Here is an 18,867-nt window from a genome sequence, read left to right on the forward strand (position 1 = left end):
TAAAAATTCTCAGCCCATGGGTCTGGAATTATATTTGTCAACTTTCTCTTCTTGTCACCTTCAATTATAACATCTCTTAGTTTGGCTTGACACCAACTCTAACTGGACATTTCACACAAAACAATCTAAAGTCTTCTGGTATAGTATTCATATGCACACTTCAAATGTCAGCAGCTTAGCAGTATTAAAAATCTTAAAGCAGGGTCTGAATCTAACTCCTAGCTTGCTGCTCTCAAACATCAGGAATTTTATGACAACTTTAAATACTGGCTTCAAACTATTAAGAGAGTGAAAAACCAAGCACCCCAGTTGAGATGCAACAGTTACAGTTTTCATCCTGGTGAGTCTCCATATACAGGAAGAATAAAGCAGGAAAAAAGTACTGTTACTCAGTACTTTTCAAAATTCTGGCTTTTTTCCCCACCCCAATTGCCTCCAACTACCTACCTCTATTGAACTGAACATTTTGAATTACAATTCCCATATTCAGCATTCACTATGGTTACACTGGTTGGCGCATCTTCTCTTCCCAAGTTTTATCAGACTTCTGGTTTTACATTAGTAATACCATTATTTAAGCAACAGACTATGAGTTCATGATTGAGCTATAACATATGTTTCTCAGACAAGAAACCAACAACATTTTGTATCAAAATCTGAATACAGCAGTGGTGCCCAACAAACTCATTGCTCTAAACTCAGCTGAAAGAAATGGTGGCATTTCACAAGACCTGTAATATAAATTTGTAATGATCAAAATTATTCTGACTTATATCTAGACAAGAAAAAAATGTGGTCTACAATACCTATGATTCAGAATGAAGGCTGAATGCAAAATGGCTTATCAACAGACAGGACCATCAAATTTAAATTTCTATTAAACTGGATTTTTTGGTCTTTGTTCTCTCCTATCTCACACACAGTTCATAAAACAGTATTTTAGAATTACAATCTATAAATCTGAAATATTTTTTGCTTCATTTTAAAGTTCAGGAATGCCTATAGTATTCCATGGGCTATCACACTAATTTAGATAAAATAGCCTAGTGATCAGGTATTTTATAGCTAATCAGAATAACAAAAACCTATTAAGATAATTAATTACATATAATAACAGGTCTAGTACATAATAAGGAAAAGAAAGAAATGCAGAAAATAGGGGAAAAATGAAATACATGTATGTAATTTTGCCCAGTACTCTATGTGATGCTTTTCAGTTTACGTATATGTGTATATGCGTGTATGGAATTTGGAAACCCGTCTTTCCAAATTTTTGCCCTTCAGATGGGTTGTATTTCAACTCCAATAATTATCCATAATCAATTCCTATAATCATTCCCACACCTGGAGGCTATCAGATGAGGACTGGATTATATCATCACTTGAGATTGCCCAGAAAAAAGTCTGATGTATGTTTGATGTTAGCCACCCAGAATTGCATGAACATTGGACAGCCAAACAAATTCAAATATTTGAATTTGTTTGGTTTTATTGTACACCACCCACAGTCAGTCTGGAGTCAGGTAGTGCCTTAATTAAATAAATTAAAATAGGTTAAAATAGAAGTCATTGTCCTTTATATGCATATAAATGTATCTATGTATGCATCATAACAGGAACTACAGACTTCTGATATAAGCACATTGTTGAACAGATACTAGATTTATATTATGCAATATAAGGTGCTGAACAGGATTCCTTCTGTCCCTCCACTCCATGTACCTCATGTTTGGATGAGAGACAGTAACCGATCAAAAGCTACTTAGTACCAAATCATGGCCAAGTAATGATTTGAAGTTGAGCTTCACTCCCATTATACAAATGTAGCCCCATGTGGAAGAAAATGTCATGTGTGAAACAACCCTCAGAAGCATTATTATTCTTCATACTTCATGATCTTATGTGTGCTTTTAATCAGCTAACATGACCTTCTGTAACTTGGTGTCTTCTGGAGGTGTTGAAATTTTATCTGCTAAAATTTTGGCACCAGTGAGAGATAGATGAAATACCTGTTCATAATATTAGAATAAATAATGACAAATAATTACTCACAGCTTTGGTTTAGCAAGCACAGGCGGTGGTGTTTTTGTGGGTGAAAGCAAGCCACCAGGGTGAGGAGATTTATCAGTTTTGGTGTTGCCATTAACAATCCCATTGACTCCATGGGTAGGGTGAGTTCCACTGGTTTTCTTCTCCACAGAGTTAAGCTGTAATTCAAAAGCTGCTACACTTGACCTCATATGACTGATCTCGGAGCTCTCTGAATGCTTTGGAAGAAGCTCAACAGAACTAATCTCAAGATGTGAAGGTGGAGGTGGGAAATGTTGAAAACCATCCTCATTCTGTTCTCTCATTGACAAATCATGGTTGGAGATTTCAGAACTGGCTAAAATAGAAAGAAAAAAACAGTGCAACATTATAGGTAAAGGCTGCAATTATAACACATTCTTTGAATTATCCTTACATTTAGAGTATTAGTTCATTGAAAAGGAGATCACTACTTTAGTCAGTTACATGAAACAGCTATGCCAAGAAGGATGGCCATTCTTAAGTTCTCATGAATATTTTAACTGATGTAAGAACCATAAATAAATATTTATTTACTATTGTTCATGATATAAATGGAAGGGATTGCTAGTTGAGAACAGTAACTGATTTATGAATGCTCAGTATTGGTTAAATGAATGAATTCTATGTATTAGTCTTGTTTGAGTTCATCACCAATCTATAATACCACTGTGCATGAGAAACACCAACTTATTCCAAGACTTTCATATGCATTTCTGGTTTACATTTAATGCTCACAGGAGAATTACTTTTTTTTTTTTGGTTTTAATGTAAGTTACTTATTTTTTCCATTTTGCCTCTGCTGCCACCTAGCCTCAGAATCTTGATGTGCAAATTTGATCAATTTTATTATAATTAACTCCCCCCTCCATACAGCAGAAGACAAAAGAAGATTAAGTGGGGGGGGAATAAATAATTATTGTAATTAACTGAATGGGCTAAGATATCAAATGTTCACACCACACATTCCTTACTGACAGTTATAGAAATCAGCATTTATAGGAATATGTTCTTGACTAGTTATCATAATGAAATATGCTAACTGTATGTTGTTTTATCATTAATACATAGAATTCTTATTCTTATTAAATTCTTCATAATTTAAAAGACATGAGCTGAACCAGGCTTAAAAGGAAAATCCAGAACCATTTCATGCTGGCTGGAAAGCATGGAAGTTTTAATTCAATGCCCCTGGATGGGGAAAGGCTGGTTTCATCTTGAACTATTTTTCAGTATAGTTGCACGATCACAACAGCAAGATACTCTAATGCATAAATGAAGCTAAAAATTAAGATGTGTAGCTAGGCTGTTTATAAAAATGAACAGAACTTATAAAATACCATAAGGAGTGCAGAAGAGGAGCTCCTGCTCCATCGCCATCCATAAATCTTTTAGTGCATTTCTTACATAATTTTATTTTTGCAGTTTGTAGTCCAACTGAAAGAGAGGTCAAATTTCTGCCCCCTTTATAATTAGCTGTTTTTCTGGCATTTAGATTCACCATTAGGGTTTATTTTACTTCCTAATGTTTTAGAGGATTATGCAAAATTCATGTCAACATTATACATTCTTCTTACCCAGATGTAAAATAATGTGTCAGCAGTAAAAGATGTGCGAAGATAACAGAAGATACACTCCAAATGGAACACTATTCTGGCACAGCTGGGTCCAAACTGATCAGAATATAACACCCCGTTTCATTTACATCAGGGTTTCTCAACCAGGGTTCCGTGGAACTCTAGGGTTCCATGAGAAGTCACTAGAGGTTCCCTGGGAGATCACGATTTATTTAAAAAATTATTTCAAATCCGGGCAACTTCACATTAAAGAGGTAAGTTTCATTCTTTATTTTTAGTTTAAGAGCACTGTTAATGCATATATACAGGCCTACCCATGAAACAAATACAATAATTTTGTAACTTCTGGCCTATATTTGAGCCTGAATGTGCAGGGGTTCCCTGAGGACTGAAAAATATTTCAAGGGTTCCTCCAGGGTCAAAAAGTTGGGAAAGCTGATTTACACTGTATATAACACAACCCATCAAAAAACTGCTGAATACCTGACAGCACAGTCAGTTTGGCAGTGCTTGTAACTGATCCATAATCATTGCTTGCTGTACATGCAAAGGTCCCTGCATCTTCAGGAAAAGTCTCTGCAATCACCAAAGTACATATCTCCTCTAAAAGGGCATAGGAAAAAAAAAAAGAACAAATTTGCATCAAGCTTCACAGGATTACCGATGAGACTATACAATATTTAGTCTCAATCTTAGCTCTAGGACAAAAATAGAGAAAAGCATGACAGTGATATGCTTTATTGGGAGGATGCCTTCCTTGACAATCACCTTAGTCATCTACTGTAACTTCTAAATTGCTGTAAGTACCTGAAGCAAACACTTTCTTCTTTCTGTATAGAAGTATACTTAAATACCCAGTAAATGGGACATTAAAGGCACAGTCCTAAAGCATGCTTATTTGAAAGCTAATATCATCTAATCAAGCCAAAATTCTCACTCAAGGCACAAATGATCAGGCTCAGATTATCCTACTTTGGACATACTATGCAAAGACCTAGCTCCCTAGAGAAAGCTCTAATGGTGGAAGGAAAAAGAAGAGGACAACCAACAGCAAGGTGGATGGACTCAGTAACAGGGGGAATAGATGCTCCATTGGAAGACCAGAAAGACCAGGTAAGGGACAGATCATCATGGAGAAAATTTATGTGGTCACTAAGGGTTGAAAACAACTTTATGACACATGATACCATCTAAACCAAGAAGACTGACTATAGATACAAAGGGTTATTAATATGTATCACAACCAACTAATAGCTGTAGTGCACCATGATGTTATTTTATTGCAAATATAGACCTTAGAATTAGTTTGAAATGGGACGCTGATAAGAAATACAATATGTGGAACAGCACTTAATCCCCTCTAAATTCAGTTGGCTTTCCCTGTGACTGCTGCAGCACTGATTCTTCTCCTTACCCAAGATATTCAAACTTTCAGAAGTACTAATGGCTTATACGGCTATTATCCAAATGGTAACTTTACAATACACATCTATACATGTACATACCCACAATTATAATCATTTTTAAGACAGCTTATGTCAAACAAGATTAAGTAAATTTATTTACTATGTACTCATCCACAGTACTTTAAAAATCTGGTTAAAATAACTCAGTTTAGATGGGCACCAAACAGGCAGCTCTTGATAGAGCAAATAAAAGTGTTTTCCCCCATAGCCACATGCGTGACTTGAGAATCAACTCTGAGAAAACTCCTAGATATTTGGGTGACAAGTGTATTTCATGTGGTTACTTGCTTAAAATCCAAGGTTGTTATTCATTTATGAAAAGGCTAAAATCTGTACTCCAAAATGCAATCTAACTTGATCTTTTCCATACCTTTGTTTAGAAGTGTATACAATAATTTCGCAGCTCTAATGATTAGATTAGGGGACGCGGTGGCGCTGCGGGTTAAACCGCTGAGCTGCCGATCGGAAGGTCAGCGGTTCGAAACCGTGCGGCAGGGTAAGCTCCCATTGCTCGTCCCAGCTCCTGCTCACCTAGCAGTTCGAAAACATGCAAATGTGAGTAGATCAATAGGTACCGCTTCGGCGGGAAGGTAACGGCGTTCCGAGTCGTCATGCTGGCCACATGACCCGGAAGTGTCTATGACAACGCCGGCTCTAAGGCTTAGAAACGGAGATGAGCACCACCCCCTAGAGTCGGACACGACTGGACTTTACGTCCAGGGAAACCTTTACCTTTACCTAATGATTAAATTCATACAACTGTTTGTTCTATTTAACAATGGCCTTATAGTACCATTATTTTCTATATACATAAGCCCCAAAACCTATCATCCAGACAGTGGGTGAAAACTACTCCTGTGTAGGTAAAACTGAAATATTGTTTACCAGTTGCAGGAATTAAAATGGGGGCAATATAGTTTACCAGAACTCTATGTTTGTAGATTATGAGACACACTGACAGAAAAACAAAAGTGGATCCAGTTTCAAAACACTGCCACTACTGTATAAAATAGATTTGCATCTATTAACAGTTTTGCTTTATTTAACCATTACGGTTGTTACATATGGAAGTCTGAATGGTGCAGGGCCTGGGAATCTGTGGGACTACCTATTGCAGGTAAAGTCTGCCCATCCAGTGCAAGAGAACAGAGAATGACTGCTGAAGGTTCCCACCTATTGCAAGGAGTGATGGGAGGGATCATGAAAGTAAGACTTTTTGTGGGAGCTCCACAAACTTGAACCAGGGTGTTCTCAGGCAACAATACTTCATCTCAGTAAAACCAGATTTGGTAAGATTATTAAGGCTTTGGGAAATTCTCCTACAAAATAATTCAATGGCTAGATGAAACCCAACAAAACTATATTCCACTTCCAAAACCATTCTAATCTGTGCAAGGAGGTCACAATGCAAGACTATCCTCAAGTCTGAAAAATCTAAGTGGTCATTTAGTTTTTCAGTCTTATTTTATTTAGTATTCATACTAATTGGGTTATAGCCACTTCTTTTAAGATAGTTTTTATTACTTTCATTTCTCACTGGTATTTTAATGTAAGATCAATTTTAAAATTTAACAGTACTAAATATTAGTTTTGTATAAAAGGTCATTCTTAGTCTTGCCCCTTAAGAAAAATAATTCCAAACTGAATACTGGTGACTCATTATCCTCTTATGTGATCCCCTCTAAGCTTCCACTAATAATGATTGTCAAAAATTAGTGTACTCTTCATTGCCTTTTTAAAAAGAAAAACACATGAACTCATAGTACAAGTCATAAAATAGTTTTAAAAGCAAACAACGTTCAAAATCCAAGGACAAAAAAAGAATGTAATGACCCCGGCTTCTTTGCATTGTTTTCCCAGCCCAGTGGGGTCCTTGGTGACCAAAGGTTTATCTATCCTTATCTATAGAAAGAGACCCAGTTTGGTGTAGTGGTTAAGGCATCAGGCTAGAAACTGGGAGACTGTTTTAGTTCCGCCTTATGCATGAAGCCAGCTGGGTGACCTTGGGCCGGTCACTCACTCTCAGCCCTAGGAAGGAGGCAATGGCAAACCACTTCTGAAAAACCTTGCCATGAAAACTGCAGGGACTTGTCCATGCAGTCTCTAAGAATTGGAAACAGAAAAAAAAAAACAATCTATGGCAAAACAATAAGGATGAGCCAACTGCTCTGTGCATGGAACCTCCTCTGGACAACGTACACAGAGTCAAAACCCTATGCTCCATATGCTTTCATCTGCTGTGGGAATGGCTTGCTTTGCATACAGTCTCCAAGTGTGGTAGCCGAGACAGGGAAAAAAATAATATTTGGATGTGCTATTCCATTTTACATTAAATGTAAATGCAATTTATCTTTAGGACAGACAGAAGTTAGGCAGAGAGGATCTCTAAAAAAAAATCTGTTTCCCAGGTTTTTTTGTTTTTCAGGTAAGAAGACCCTTTTTTTCAGTTATGTTCAAAGTGTTTCTCTTTTTGGCAGGCAGCTAGTGCCAGGTTCCCTCCCCCCCTCCCCCCACATATTTTTGTAAATATTGTGATGGATGTTTAAAGAAATAGACTCTTCTTTCCCAGCAACTGCTTGATGGTAGTAGGGTCAGCAGGTTTTTTTAATCACTTCCCTGCCATATAGTCATCCTCTCAGACCTCAGTAGTTTCAAAACCCCGCTGTTCACTATGCCCCAAACTTCTGGATCTGCTCCAGATTGCAAAGTGATGGAACTTGGAGCAGACACATTGGACCTGGAACAGGGCTTATGGATTACAGTATGTTTGCACTGAACATGGGGCAAAGCATATCTTCTTTTCCATGCACACCTCTACAAAACAATGCCAACTTCAAACAATAAATTGTAGATTCATGCCAATGAAAATATACAAATACTTTAAGGTTCCATGAAAAATAGAACTTTCTGATAGAACTTGCTGATACAGCATATTAAGCAACGTGACTAATTATGGTTGCATTTTACCAATTACCAGCCACAGAGATAACTTGATATTAAGAGACATTTCCATGAAAGCTAAGGAGGAATTATATGCACAGTCCATTTTATTATGCTCACAGGAAGATGAAAATTTTCATATCAAACAGAAATTAAGCAACGAAAGTGAATAAAGACAATAAAACAGTGTATCAGCAATAATCAAATAGCTCAGGTGATCAGCAACTAAGCTGAGTCCAACACACATTGCTTATGAATTTCATGGCTGAAAATGGAATCTTAGCTATTGCTTCAATTATATCTTCATAGATAAGTGCTTTACCTAGGGGCTGAGGGAGAACATGATTTGAAGCAGCAGTATTATACTATGGATACTTAGTACTTTTGTACAAAACACACAAGCACCCCCAAAATATTTTGCTGAGCAGTAACAGCAAAAAGTTCCTCTCTCATCCAAGGTAAGCTGCACAGTACCCCAAAACAGCCAAGTTCTATTAGCATACAAGGCAGATTATCCTCTTTCCCTAGAAATAACTACAAGTAGTTCTTGATTAATTATCACAATTGGGAATCTCAGTCATTGAGCGAATTTGTCATTAAGCAAGACGCCCACATGACTACTTCACTCAGCGACCACAATCCCATCACTCCCAGTTGCAGTCATTAAGTGATCTCCCAGGTCATTAAGTGGACAGAGTGAAAGAGCTGTCTGTTGAAGGGTTTCCCTTCCCCTCTATGCACAGAGGGGAAATCTTTGGTGGGACTGGAGGAACAAAGCAGAAATCTTCAGGATCTGAGCTTTGTTCTTGCAGCTCCACAAAGGGTTTGCCCTTCCCTCCATCCCCTCTGCTTGCAACCTTCCCTGCTGGCTTCCCCACTGACTTTCTGGTGAAGTCACCAGACAAAATTGCAAATGGCAATCATATGATCAAGGAGTGCTTGGAAACCAGTCATAAATGCGAGCCAGTTGCCAAGCACCCGAAATGTGGTCATATGACTGTGAAGGGGTGGCACGTTTCATGACAGCTGGAAGTACTTTACAGGCCATAAAGCACCCTCTCTAAGGCTGTTGTAACTTTGAACGGTCGTTAAGTGACCAGTTGTTAAGTGAGGACTACCTGTATATAATCAAGAATTTGCTGTCTTTCATGATATGTAGAATCTACCATAAGAGGTAGCAGCCTCACATTTGGGTCCTAATGGCCCCTACATAGCAGTAATCATAATACATAAGTTATTCCAAAATCCTTTGCACATGACCAGGGCCACAGATCTATGAATGCTTTCACACACAGCTAGATCTGACTGCCCTGCAGAAAAGTGGCTTAAAGAAAATTAAAGCATATGAAAGATATCTCAAAAACCAATCCTCATTCTTATTCAACTTGGAGATGCACGAACTTTACAGTATAGAAATACCACATTCCTGTTTGTAACAGTTATTGCAGAACTATCTTTGGACCTTACAAAAACCATCTCATTACTTATACATCAGCTTTGAACATCACAAAGCAACCAAAGCCACAGTTAAATGTTGCAGCAGTAGCAGGGGTAGAGTTATTAATCCTTTTTCATTCTCTGGATATAAGGGTTTGGATAGTTGCTGCTTGCCCATATTCCCTTTATTCTTCCAAGATATATTGGTACTTCTACTACTTTAACTTTCAAGCTTCAGACTATGGAACAGATTTATTTATTTATATTTCAAATTTCGTCACTGTCCATCTCACTTTAGTGACTCTGGGCAGTTTACAATAAAACTAAAATAAATACAGGTTAAAATACAGTAAAAACAGCATTCTTAAATAACAATATAAATATAAAATCCAAGATGGGGATGTTAAAAAGTTCTTAATTAAATTCATATAATTCTTGGGGGCGTCTTCAAGGCGCTAACCACACGCAGGATTGATTATCCCTCCTCCCACCCCAAGCAAGATGGCACAGCCAGGTCTGCACCCCTTTCTGATGAAATTAGGATTAACCTTAATTTTACTTTACCAATCTCCCCCTCCCCACCCCAAATCTTGTGCCTTCCAGATGTACCAGACAACAACTTTCAGAATCCCCAATCAGCATAATAATGGTTTTGCTAAATGGGATGATAGGAACTGTAATCCAATGTATCTTGAAGGTACCAGGTTGCAGAAGGCTGTCTCAGTGATCTGATGAGCATGGAGTTATAATGTACTTAAAAGACAAACTGGGCTTATTCAAAGGCAATATAAAATACAGAAGCCCCTTTAATCAAAGAACTGTATTTGTTGAATTTAACAAGGGCATGATTCCAAAAATAATAATGCATTTTTCCCAAAAAGAAAAAAGCAAGAGATTTTAAACAGGTTGGCTGACATGCGAAAGTCAAGGAAACAGCAAAATAAATTCTTTTTAAAAATTAGGGAAAAATAAATTCTGCTGTTTCATGGATTTATTTAGGGAAGTTTCCATTCTTATTCTTTAGCCTTCTATTTCCTATCATTCTGGCTCTGTTTTGTTATCTTAAAAATGCTGCTTCAGCTCTCCAAGCCATTTTGTATTTCTGATGTCTTTATCAGGCAACACATTCGTTCTTCAACCTCATTGATTTGGTGAACTATTCCCCTTCCTGAAGGAAAGACCTACAGTTCAACTGTGTGAGAAGGTAGACAAAGAAACAGAAACAGGTCAGTTGGAGACAGTCAATGAAACAGGCAATTGAGAAAGGAAAAGCAGAATTCTATGAGTTCTATCCTAACACAGCTTATACTGATGCTACAGAAAGAAAGTGCAGAAATCTGTATCCCTTGGCCAATGATCAAGATATATGAACCCAGTAAGAGTCTGAAATCATCTACCAGCTTCTGGATTCAGTTCTTTTTTGAACCACATACAAAACTAGAATGTTTCTGTCTCAAGAACCCTACAATAAAATTGCTAGGCAATTCTATTTATCCTATTCTGCAGTTGTCTTCCTTTTTCTTATCTACTTCAACAAGTATACTGTAATTTAATGACTTGTACTATTTTTCTTATGTTCTAAGGGATGCGGTGGCACTGCAGGTTAAACCGCTGAGCTGCTGAGCTTGCCGATCGGAAGGTCAGCGGTTCAAATCTGCATGACGGGGTGAGCTCCCATTGCTAGTCCCAGCTCCTGCCAACCTAGCAGTTCGAAAACATGCAAATATGAGATTAATAGGTACCGCTTTGGCGGGCAGGTAACAGTGTTCCGTTTAGTCATGCCAGCCACATGACCACGGAAGTGTCTATGGACAAACGCCGGCTCTTCGGCTTTGAAACGGAGATGAGCACTGCCCCCTAGAGTCGGACATGACTGGACTTAATGTCAAGGGAAACCTTTACCTTTACTACTATTTTTCTTATGTTCCACGCAAACATGTCTCCCTCTTGTAATATGGAATACTGGACAACATAGGAGGAACTTGATTTTCTCCTCTCAAAGAGTGGAGACATGAGGAAGACTTTCACTAGCTTTTACCAACTTCAAATTTTCCAAAATATATTGGGTCTGCAACTACAGAATTCTCAGCATGCAGTGATGCTAATATGAGAATGGAAGCTACAGAGATGGCTGGTTAAACACCTTTTGCAGTTAAGATATAGATTTTGTTTGCTTCGATTCCTTTTCTAGATTTAGGAAACCAGAACAAATTCAAAGACTAATGTAGTTTGACAAAAAGTTGGGAAACATTAAAAAAAAGGTTTCTCTGTATAAATGTTCACAATCTATTTCATTAGATTTAGATTGTGAACATATATACAGAGAAACCTTTTTTTTCAAAATTGTTAACAAACAATTCAAATGTGTTATGAAAGCTTTTCATGTCTAGCAAATCCCTAATCATAGACCAAAAAAAGAAAAGAGATATTGAATATAGTATTTACATATCAAAAGACAATTGTTTTAAAGAAATTCAATATTCTTTGTGGGTGCTTCCAGACGGCTGAGTAATGGCCAAAGCATCAGCAGCTGGCAAATGATTCTGCAGGTCTTTTTCCTCCTTCCTTAAAGGAACTGTTCTTTGAAGGAGTCAATCAACATAAAGTCAAAATGTCAAAATAACATAGTATTGAGCAGGTCATTTGACAAACTGTGATGCTGGCCTTAAGTAATTTGACTGGCTATTAATTTTCCAAACAGTCTGAAGAGATTTGAGTTGCAGGCTGATTTCTGTCTAGACAAAGAAAGGAGTGTAAAACACATTAAGCGATAGAACTTAGTAATGACAAGAAAAACCTGTTTCATAGTTTTTCTGAATCTCCAAAGCATACTTTCCCCCCCTTCTTCTGCTTTTGGCTCCATACTGCCTAACCTGTTAGCATGCAGCCAACTGAGATTTTGGGGAGGTAGGTTACAATGTCATGTATTAGAGTTGTATAGATAAAACTGTCCTCTTTCCTATTTATTACACTAATTTTTAAAAACTTACCCTCAGTAAAAAATATTGGGGAATGGAACAGACAACTCAACAAAGCCTGTGAACTGTAATACTCAGTAATCTGTATTTTAGTAGTCTGTAATTCTTCTGAAGCTGTTATTTGAAAAAGTGAATTCCGGAGTTGAGCCAGTTTAACCACCATCCCAAGGAAATTAATAGTTCTGAGATCATTTCTTTGTAGTTAGATTTACTTTTGGAAACAGACATCACACTGATTAAAGTGCTAAATATGAAAAGCTAATATTCCTTAACAGTCTACAGCACTTTTCACCTAGTACCTTTCTGATATACTGGGGAATCCTGGGATTCGTAATTCCGACATATATAGAGGCACCAGACAAGTGTGAAAGGTGAAAGGTCCCCTGTGCAAGCATCGAGTCATGTCTGACTCTTTGGGAGGATGCCACTTTCGCGATGTTTTCTTGGCAGACTATAGCGGGGGTGGTTTGCCATTGCCTTCCCCAGTCATCACCTTCCCCAGTGAACTGGGTACTCATTTTACTGACCTCAGAAGGATGGAAGGCTGAGTCGACCTGAGCCGGCTACCTGAGAATCCAGCTTCCGCTGGGATCGAACCCAGGTCGTGGGGAGAGCTTTCGGCTGCAATACTGCCACCTACCACTCTGCGCCACACGAGGACAAGTACTGAAATATATACAGTATATCAGACAAGTACTGAAATAAAATTCCCAGCAGCCTCAGGTATGGCCAATACTGTAATGAAGGAAGTTGGGAATAGTAGTTCACCATCATCTGGAGTAGCCCAACATTATCCACCCTTACCATAAGACCAAGATGAGAAGTATAAACTGTAGCATAAGAGAAACAGATGTATAAATTATTGCAGGAGAATATCTAAAACATTTAATTACTGAATTCCAGAGTGTACTGCAAAAATAATATATAAAATAAGAACTTCCTTTCCCATATAGACCATGACCTTCCAACTTGCAGATGTTTCTAACCTGTAGATATTTCTCAAAGAGAATACTGAGTTACGTTTAAAAAAAAAAGGATATAGCTATCTTTACATTTCTCTTAGGACAGATTTAATAACTGGAAAATTGGTACTTTATGAGTCTGGTAACTCTGGAGCAAGCCACCAGAATCTCAGTTCTTAAACTGTGGAGATTAAGCAGCTTTCAACCAACATTTTCTGAGCATAAAGTTTTCCATTAATAAAAAAACTGATCCAAAGCACAGGATTGAAAAGTCAGAAGAACAGTCTGCCTTCAAAAGAGTTGCCCATTACGAGCTCCATACAAAATATTGCACTATTTAACTGTAACACAAACAAGAAATCAATACTTTAAAAAATGTTATGCTTACCAGGTTCTGCAGCAGAACGTGGCTCTGCTTATGACATCATCCAAAACATAGGATAGGGAACAGAAGCAGAAATAAGAAAATGCATTAGAAATGTAAATATGCAGAGGTAAAAAGATTTACAGACTTTGACAACATTAGATAACAAAACTACAGGATAGTATGATAATTACAAATGAAACCAAGTAAGAATACTCTTTATAGACTGTATCTCAAGTCAATTCATTATGTTATTCATTTATTTAGTAATGTTTATAACCTGCTCCAACCCAAATGGACTCTAGTAAATGAACAACATAACTTCAAATTCAGAATACAGCTAAATATAGTCAATAATAATTTCACATTTGTATATTTTTACTGCACATCTATTTCAATGAAAAAGCAATACGCCACTTACTTTTCTGAAGAATTCGGAAGTCTGGGGAATCGTGAATTTCAACCCCTTGACGAAACCAAAGAACATGCAAAGGAGGTGCTCCTCTTACTCTACACTCAAGTACAACTACTTGTCCTTCACTTGCCGTTGAATTTTGAAGCTCCTGAAAGTGTGATATACAAATAAGCTAATGAAAATACAGGCATATCTACCAGGAAAAGTAACATCAACATTGGCAAGCTATTATCTTACCCAAGAAAAAAACACAGATTCATATGATGGTATCTGAACACTAGGAAATGAAAGTTTAATGTGCAGAAGCAATGGATATTTCCAGACAATGCTTTTTGTTGTGCAAATGATGTAAATCATTTATGAAACTTCATGGGAGAACCAAAACAGCTGCCATCTATCATTTGTAACTGCTGGCCTTCTGAGGTAGACCAGGTCAGGAAAAAGAAACCACATGAACTACTGGAACCATAAAGCAGAGATACACTATAGAGTATAGCGTAACTTCAAAGTTATAATGTATAATAACAGTAACAGTACAAGCTGTGGCACCCACCATATGGAACATTCCACCCCCCCAATATTCGGCTAGCTCCATCCCTTTTGACGTTTCAGAAGTCCCTCAAGACCTGGCTATGCCACCAGGCCTGGGGGTCCCAGGGAACCAGCGATCTGTTGAGATGGCTCCACTATTGAGGTAGATGTACTTATTCCCTCTCTGCCTGGGGTCTGTATATATTTGTTTTAATAATTTTTTTAAATATTGGTTTTATTTTTAATGGTTTTTATATAGGTACTCTTTTTATCTGATTATTGAACACTGCCCAGAGTCACTTCCCGTGAGATGGGCAGCTGTATAAATTTGACTAGCAAACAAATGAACAAACAGAATCTTGAAAGCCTGATGGAAACTCTCTCCCTCTGCTCTTATACTAAAGAGAATTAAGGCAAGGCAGTGTTGAAGTTTTTCCACATCCTCTCCTGCTTATTCAGCCTAAGCTGATGTTTACATAATGGCAGCAGAATTCCTTCTTCAAGGCCATCTCCATACTCTATACCAAACCTCATGTGTTTTTCCAACACTTTTTCCATATTTGGCTTTACCAAGCAAAAAACTATTATGAGGAAAAGATGTTATCTATACAGCACTTTTTCACTGCTAGCAGTTATTTTATGTATAAGTACTTACGCATTTATCCACATATTTTATGTATTTCCAAAAACATGCAAAAATGGTAATTTGGAAAATAAAAAGTGAGTGGAATAAGTTACATAAACTTTAATTTTTCTAGCTTTCTGTTTTGATTTATGGTGGTTAAATGGCGGCAACAGGAGTGACTTCAATCCTAAAACTCTCAAATTCCACCTCAATCTCTTAAGGTGCTGAAACCATTTTGAAGCCTGATTTGGGGGTGTTTTTCAGGGTTTGTGGAAGATTTAAGGGTGGGATTTAGGGCAATTCGTCTCCCAAAGCCTTCCACCTTTGTTCCAGCTCTTAATTTTGTAAAAACAAAAACAAAAAATGTACCATGTATCAAAATTGTACCATAAAATTGTATCAAACTTTACCAAATTCAGCTGCCCAAGCTTGAGATGCTAGAGGGCTGCATGCAGTACAGGACTAGCCCATCCCACCTTATGTAGTGCAAGTAGCAGAAGCTAAATATTACAGAAAAAAAGCATTTCTGGAAAAAAAAAACCACTTCTGCCCATAGTGTAAATCACCCTTCCAAACCTGTTGCCTTCAAGATGTGCCATTTTTCAATCCACATAATTCCTAGGTATGCTACTAGTACCCCATTGGGGAAATCTGCAGACAAGGAATCACTATTGATTTACTACTTTCTATAGGCTTTAAATTATCTATAATCACGTGGTTTCAGGATGGAATATTAGTAAAGAAAGCAGACCTTTGTAAAAATAGGTGCAGCATGGCTAGGCTTTGATCCATCTAATCTGCAGAGGTATGAAGTAGGACTTTGGACCTGAAAAAACATTACATACAAACATTTTTAAAGCATATCTGCACCATTAATAATATAAAGTATCTGCAACATAAGCGGTAATATAAAGTATATTTCTATTCTCATTTTTATCTCTTTTTTGTCCCTGTGAATATAGCATAAACATACTAAAGTTAGCATTTCTGACTGAATTTACCATAAAGATCTATTTATGTGGCTAACCACTGACACTGACTCGAGGACATATAATCTATTATCAGCTGATACACCACTTTCAAAAGTGGTTCCTAGCTTTTGACACACTTTGACAACATACAATAACCAACCTTAATTTATATTGATGTCACTAAGAATAAAATTCCATGAAATCTTTGCGGTTCCTAATTTCATATGCTGTAAGACCATTAACAACAGTATTGACTACAACTTTTGCTGGTTACCATTTAATACTATAGTTTTGAAAGTCTGAACAAATACTGAAATCATGATCCCTGGAACAAGAAAGATGAGAAAGAAAAATGTCGAAGTCAGGGTCTTATGACAAAGAACAGCTTCTGATATTACTTTAAACAGCTGCATTATATGCTTCTTTGAAGCTCCAGCTATGCCAGCATTGATCTCCCGAACAGTAATGCTAGTATGAACAGGTGTTATGATGCACTTTTTCTCCAGTGTGATCTGGAATTGTGAAGGAGGAACATAGTAGTTCTCTAGCTGCTCAAATATTATATGAGCCTTTGAATGGTAATGAGAACTGAATGTAGGTGGTTTGATTTCTGAAAAAAGGCTTTGAGAAGAAACATATTTTGAATGTGGATATCAGTGAAGAAACCAATGAACTTAAAGAAGAATATGGAAAAATATGTGCTTGCAGAAGGCACTGCATGTGAAGAAAATGAAGACAATTTACAAAACTGAGTATTTTAAATCATATGGTCCTCATCCTTTGGGGCAGTCTGTGTATTCATCACACAAACAATCAAGCTCTTCAGGAAATGTCAGGAAATGAGAAGCACTTACTCCTGGACAAACTCACATAAAACCATACCTAAGTCTATGCACCTAATGAATGTATCTACAATAATTTGCTACCAAAAGCTTGATTTTTCTTTTTGTACAATCAAATAATGAATGCAAATACCCAAATGCAGGTAGTCTGCCAGGTTCTCTTTAAAAAATCTCTATACCTTAATGCTGTCACATCTGAACCTTGTAACAGAAAGGTGACCAAGGACCCTTCACAAAATAAATGCACCAAGAATAGAAGAATCCAAGGCTGAAAGGAAGGAAAGTTCTTATAGCTGTAGGATATATCTACATGTTACTACTAATTTAATAAACTCTTAATGCTCTAAAGTAGCACATATATGTACCTGCTGACTAGGCACAGAGATAGGCTGGATTACCGCTGTAGTAATTCCAGACTTTGGAGCTGACGATCCAATTGTTAAGGAAACAGAAGTGCTTTTCTTCTGAGCCCTGGATAAATGGAGAAATCAAGAGAGAGAAAGAAAGGTCAGCTAGTGCATCCATAAAATGTTTCCGATTTCATGAAATAGAACTCTGCAGAGCCTTTTCTCATGACTAATTCAACTGCTGTTACCTTCCGCTGTGTTACTTATTCAGTAATGAAGTTGTTGGGAACAGCTATTAACATACATTAACTTACATTTAATTAAGTAATTACTGACATAGGGAAGCTTTGGAGAACATCCTGGGAATACTAACAACCTGCTTTCTCTGAATATGCATCCAACCCCAATTGTTTACTCTCTTCTCCTGCTCTTAGCAACTGATGTGAAAAAACCAAATAGTTTGAACCCTTCTTTTCTCATTAGCTAACATTTTAATATTTAAAACTACTCTAAGCCCAGCAAATAGATGTTGTTATATACATCTGAAAACAAATGCTTTTTTTTTCAACCTGATTTCTCAAATCTTTACTTTTTTCTTTTAAAAAATAATTTCTAAACAGGCATTCCACATTAAGCCCCAGGTTTGATTGTTATATTTACTGTTCTCATAGCCATATGAAGATTGTGGGTGCAGATCTGCTCTTTAGTACACTGCTGTGAAAAGTTCAAACTAAAGAAGGGACCCTCATCATTGCAGTGTCCCATATCTATGCCATCCAATTTAGAAGTAGTGGTCCCACTGTTCTAGTGGAGAAAAGTGATGACTTTTGGGCCTGCTGACTTTTGTTCAAATCAGCTGAATTACTTAGTAGAGGCCATCCTGATTTGGGACTGTAACCACATAGCTACATTTTCCATTAACAATGTAGAGAAAACTGCAGCTTAATATGTTTCCAGTGCAGCAATGAACCTCTAACCCTAATACTTCCCCATCAAAAATATTCCTATTTTAGGAAATCTTTCTGATTTATTTCATAGACAACAGTCATACATTATAATCAAGATAATTCTACTAATATGCTTGGAATTCATCTTGGGAATGTGAAATAATTAGTCTTCATGAGTCTTCAACCACAAGAAACAAAGAATGGAAAGACTTCTTAAAGTTTTCATTAAAGATTTCCAAACGTTTAATACCTGCACTTAATTTCAGAAATAGCAGAACTGAGTATATAACTGAAACAAATGCAAAAAATCTACATAAATGCCAAATATTCAAGAGATATACGAATATATATATGAAACCTGCTTGATTAGTTCAAAACAAATTCATCTAAAAAGCCCA

The 18,867-nt window shown here is 37.0% G+C and overlaps 1 protein-coding gene across 1 annotated transcript in view; it reads right to left on the reverse strand.

Annotated features, from left to right (window-relative positions):
* The window catches only part of PALLD (palladin, cytoskeletal associated protein), a 247,839-nt gene that overhangs the window by 140,782 nt on the left and 88,190 nt on the right, over positions 1–18,867 (reverse strand). Inside the window, exons 5-10 of the mRNA XM_063310551.1 lie at positions 17,541–17,646; positions 16,114–16,188; positions 14,213–14,354; positions 13,816–13,839; positions 4,128–4,247; positions 2,053–2,386 (exon numbers count right to left, since the gene is read on the reverse strand). Of these exons, the coding sequence (XP_063166621.1) occupies positions 2,053–2,386; positions 4,128–4,247; positions 13,816–13,839; positions 14,213–14,354; positions 16,114–16,188; positions 17,541–17,646 (801 nt within the window). The remainder of the gene's footprint in view (positions 1–2,052; positions 2,387–4,127; positions 4,248–13,815; positions 13,840–14,212; positions 14,355–16,113; positions 16,189–17,540; positions 17,647–18,867) is intronic.

This window comes from Candoia aspera, chromosome 8 (assembly GCF_035149785.1).
Source record: "Candoia aspera isolate rCanAsp1 chromosome 8, rCanAsp1.hap2, whole genome shotgun sequence".
NCBI lineage: Eukaryota > Metazoa > Chordata > Lepidosauria > Squamata > Boidae > Candoia > Candoia aspera.